The 5,327-nt window shown below is 40.0% G+C and overlaps 1 protein-coding gene across 1 annotated transcript; it reads left to right on the forward strand.

Moving 5' to 3' along the window:
* The first annotated feature begins 701 nt into the window (after nucleotides 1-701).
* On the forward strand, nucleotides 702-4,368 carry LOC135091491 (uncharacterized). The gene is made up of 2 exons (XM_063989176.1): nucleotides 702-1,954; nucleotides 2,126-4,368. The coding sequence occupies exons 1-2, from the start codon at nucleotides 1,174-1,176 to the stop codon at nucleotides 2,263-2,265; spliced, it is 921 nt and encodes a 306-aa protein (XP_063845246.1). The 5' UTR covers nucleotides 702-1,173; the 3' UTR covers nucleotides 2,266-4,368.
* Nucleotides 4,369-5,327: the final 959 nt, after the last annotated feature.

Here is a 5,327-nt window from a genome sequence, read left to right on the forward strand (position 1 = left end):
TGATTTAAATTGGTCAGACTGATTATCGTTTGACCAAAATTACGGTAATATTAGTCATACCGGTACTGATATTAATTAGTCAGATTGACAAACTTTGAATCCATATTAGTCAAACCTTCCGTTCTAATATTTTTTTTCTGTTCCCATTCCCACCTTAGTTCACAATGAAGATACAATGAAAATAATCAGATTTATTTTCAAAGTTTTATAAAAAAAAAATGTTTATAAATCACAAATCTGCACCATTCAGGCTGTGACATGGAAAGTAAGCAGATGCCAATAATGAAAATCTTAACCCTCCTGTTCACAAACTCCTCACACAACGCAAAATAAATTAAATTTCACAGGAAAAGAAATTATGAGCAAAAATGGCCACCTAATCAATTACAAAAAATCTGCATACTGTTTGAGCTTTTGAAGAATCATCATAATACAGTTTGCAAACTGATGTTGCCTTTAAACCCTTGCACTTTGAAATTTGACTCTTTATCACTGAACAGCCTGTACAAAGAAAAAAAAAAAAAAGGTTACAATCATACTACTGTAAACCTACAGTCAGGAAAGACACATAATAAAAAAAAAAACTCCCAGTTTCACAAAGTAGTCCAAGATTAAATCATAAGAAACAAAGAAGACATGCTTGACAGGGAGGAAAAAAAAAAAAAAGTAAAAAGAGGCATTCTGTCAAACACAAAATAGAACAGCTCGTCACAGGAATTATAAACAAAAAACAGGCAGAGATTTCCAGAACTTACCAGTGAAAGGGCAGGCAGAGTGAACACACTGGTAATATGGACATAATGGGAATGAGAGTACTCGCCTCTTGCAGTGAGGTGTGGGCGGCCCCGGCGTCCTACATCAATCTCATGCTTTTATTTCATCAAACTAAAGATCAACTCGTGTCGTGACGTGTCTTAGCGAAAGTTCGCTGAAGCACATCGGGAGAGGCGTTATTTATAGTGTTGGTGTCTGTCACTAAGATCGGGCGGTGTTCTTTTGGACCTATGGCATATGAGTAACATCACCAACAAGCGCGGCGCCGCGCTATAGCATGGGCGGGGTAAGGGGGAAATGAAGGACAGCAAGCACCAAAGTGCATCCTGTAACCATACCGTCTCCTGAACTCCTTGCACACAGAAGCACACACACACACACTCACACTCCTCTCCAGCCATGAAGAATGCGCCTTCCTTATTCCTGCTGCTGATGGTGGCAACTGGACCTGCTCTGGGCCAGCAGTGCACTTATGAAAGTTTTGTGAAGACCGATAATTCCAACGTTACCGTTAAACTGACACGTACAAGCACGTCTGTATACTTGCGGCCTTTCCCAGGCTTCAAGGGCATCAGCCTGACAGTGGAGGCGTCTGATGGTGAGGAGTACACCGCCTGTTTCCCGAAACAGGACACGTGCTTCCATGGCGACGCGGACTTTTGGGAGGTTTCAGTGGCGGCGTGGCTATCCAATAACAACTCTGATAACAACAACCACCACGGGCTTTATTTTAGAATGTGGACTGACGGGTGTCCCAGCCAGTGCTACTATACTGCAACTGTCAACAAAATTGAGAGGTTCATGTTTACGGGTCACGGCCACTCAGCATGGAGCTTTAGTACCCCAGACTCAAGCTGCAGGGTCGTAAACATTTGGAACATTCATTTAAAGGACGTTGTTCACTGCACGACGACACTATCCCTGGGAACAAACAGCAACAACTCGGGATCTATTGCGACCATACGCCACGCCATGTCCTCGACCAGACGCCATAACACGAACACAAGTGCTACCACAACTATAACCAAGCCCACTGTGCCAGTCTCTACATTAGTGGTGGTGGTGGTGGTGGTGGTGGTCAGCATTGTGCTGGGGGTGCTGTCAGCGGTGGCGGTGCGACTAGCCCTGCTTGTGAAGGAACTCAAGAAAAAAAAAAGCAGAACGCACGACGATGTATTAGGTAAGAAACACTCTCTCTCTCTCTCTCTCTCTCTCTCTCTCTCTCTCTCTCTCTCTCTCTCTCTCTCTCTCTCTCTCTCTCTCTCTAAAGCAGTGTACAACAACAACAACAACAACAACAACAACAACAATAACAATAATAATAATAAAAACAATAATATCCCTCCCGCAGGTGTCAGCGGGTGCAGGAGGTGTACTGTACTGCAGAAGCCTGCAGGAAGACTCGTGCGTGAAGGAACACATCGGGGCCGACCACTTACCGCTTTATCCATCACTGAACACACACAAAGGACTGACCGCATTGGCGAATAGACAGGAGGGTATGCTGTTATGCGGGGCTCAGTGTTTTGGCGTATTGCTCGTGTCAGGTTGTATTCCACTCTTGATTTTTTTAGGCCTGTGTTTTAAAATGCTCTTGTCACCTCACCAGAACCATTTTCAAAGGCCTCAGAGATGGTTCTCGTGTTTTTTTTTTTTTTTTTTTTTTTTTACGATGTACAATTCATGTTAAGTTATCACTGGAGCTATGAATGAACCATTCAGAATCCAAAGAACTTTCGCTATCCTTGCAATCATGGAAACGCACTTGAATAACCCAATAACTTTCACCCTTGGAAATTCCTATAACATCCATCACCGTCTGCTAAACTGTTATTGAAGCCATAAAAACACAGTTGAAGATCTCTAGAACCTGTTAAACTATTACTAAAACAATAAAAGCACCCTTGATGACATGCAAAATTAACATTGGATCATATTAAATCATGAAAATATTTTAGAAAATCCTCGCTAAGTTTCATTATTGTCATGGTCATGGAGATTAAAGTTAGCAGCATCGTGCTCTGGCAACCTCCCCGTCAACACTGTGTCCAAACCCGTGCATTTGGTACGCATCAAAACAAGCAGCAATGAGGAATACCGTTAAATACTGTCAATTTTGAGTTTCAAGTAATAAAATCGTAAGTACCGCTTGTTTAGATTATCAGTAGTAATACATATTTGTTAAGCCTACCGCATGCACTGTTTTAGACGAATTGGTTGCCAAAGTATGGTGATATAACCTCCAGATCCCGTGAACTCGATCATCGACAGTATAACCTTTTAAAGATATGTCAAGCATTCAAAGATATGAGTATCCGGTCTTGTGCTCGTAAGTAAATGTCAAGTTCACAACGTTGAGTCAATGTTTTTTTTTTTTTTTTTTTCCTCCAGCAGCGTCCATAATGGGGGCTGAAAACTGGGGGACACCTCCCCCTAGACTTGTTCTCCACACTTGAAGGCTTAGCAGGGGTTAATCACAGAGGTGCCCTTCTAGGCAAGTTAATGTTCGTGAGAAGATTTTGCTCAGTTGGCATTGTAACTTTGTGCTTAATTATTTCACTACTGGGGGATTTCACATAATCACTTATAATACTTTGACACTTAATTTTGCAGAAGCTTCATCATTAGCTTTACAGCCTTGAGAAAATAAAATAAACTCCTTTAGGCAGGGATTTTTTGTACTGTGAATGTCTACAAGGAGAGGAGTGTCAAGACACCTCAGAAACTCAATTGGCCAACTCTCGGTTCCTCTCGGTTTTTTTTTTTTTTTTTTTACTATGAAAGCATCGCTTTGAACGATTTTATGTATATATTTATATATCTATTATATTTTACCCTTGCCGACCCTCCTCACGGAAAAGAAAGCAGTAAAAAGGCTAACAATAGAAGGAAAAATAATCATAGATGTTTTTTTTTTTTTTTTTATCATACTTCATGTGTTTATAGACTTGCGTCTTGCGTCGTCTGCCTGTTGAAAGCCGCAGGATTAATAGTAGAGATAGGAGCTATCTTACGAACAGGTTCCGTTCAAAGAGGTTGTTGGTAAGTAGATTTGTTCGTATTGCGACGTGTGTCTCGGTTACAGACGGTTGTAAGTTTTAACTTACTGATATAAACAATATTTTCTGTTGTTTTAATGTCCTTTGAACAGCCCTCAAGTACATGGAATAAAGTTTACAATTGTAAGAAATATAATAATATTAACCTTAACTCGAAAACGGGAAGCAGCTTGCGACCGTGTGCCGGCTTCCTGCAGAGACGCGAAGTGGAGGAGGCGGTGGTTATTGTTTGGAATATGAACAATAAGAGACGATAGCGTATCAACAATATGAAAGGATGAGTCGCCACAATTGCTTTTGCTTGCACTTACACCCTACATGTAAAAAAAAAAAAAAAAAAAAAAAAACGCACAATTCGTTCCAATCAGGTTTGGACTTATTGTAGCTGACATGTAATTAATAAAAGGAAATTATGTAATTATAGCTGTAATTATAAGTGAACTCAGAACTTAAGGAATTAATTGTAATTGTAATTAATCATAACATAGTTGTAATTTAATTGTAATTGTGGAAAAATAAAGAGATAGTAAAATTCTGAATAGTTTGTATTTACATATTGGTAGCAAATATGTGTACATATTATGAAACCTGGCAACCTGTAGTTCCGTACCGGACATGAATAATACACGTATTATACGAGAAGCAGACGCGCCCACGCCCACGGCCTCACTCCTGTGAGTGACATATTGCCTCATAGACCTGCCGTACAGTAAGGTAACTGAGGTCCTCTGCATTTGCTCTCTACATTTTCCATTCTTAGGATAAGGAATTTAGCAATTTATTGACGTGATGCATAATGATGAGATTGTGTTAGTGTTAGATTTTATAATTGTAGTAGCAAGGTTGTGGATAATTGTTTCTTTAATAGTAAGCAATGAATGTGATGATAACTTATATCTTTAATATTAACACCAATCTCACAGTAAATGCTATGTGACTTGTCAGTATTAAACTCCATCACAATAAGAAACTGCTCTATTTCCCCATGGCACCTAGGCTGGGTATTGGGTTGTTACCCATGCTACACAGTGGCGCCGCTATGCCTTTGAATTCTTTCATTATCACTCCACCTCCTTTAGAAAACATTAATTTTCTCCACCTTCCTCATAATATAGGAAAATTTTGTTTACACTAATGGATAAAGCGATCATTCTACCACAGTAAGACAATTAAAGAAAAAAAAGAAACTCGATAGGGCTAAAATCTAAATATATATGACGAGTTGAAATCAGTGAATGAAATTTTATTGTTTATGCACCTATAAATCTACTGTTACTGCCAGAGAGAGAGAGAGAGAGAGAGAGAGAGAGAGAGAGAGAGAGAGAGAGAGAGAGAGAGAGAGAGAGAGAGAAAACACTGAGGATGGTAGTGGATGGGATGGGAAGAAGATATCTTGCTGACCTGATAAAATTAGCCTCAGCCGGGATAATGGGGGCCAAATAGGGACGTCAAAGACTCCACACAAGAAACATGTGTAGGGGATACCCAACTCTG

Source organism: Scylla paramamosain, chromosome 37 (genome assembly GCF_035594125.1).
Source record: "Scylla paramamosain isolate STU-SP2022 chromosome 37, ASM3559412v1, whole genome shotgun sequence".
Lineage (NCBI taxonomy): Eukaryota > Metazoa > Arthropoda > Malacostraca > Decapoda > Portunidae > Scylla > Scylla paramamosain.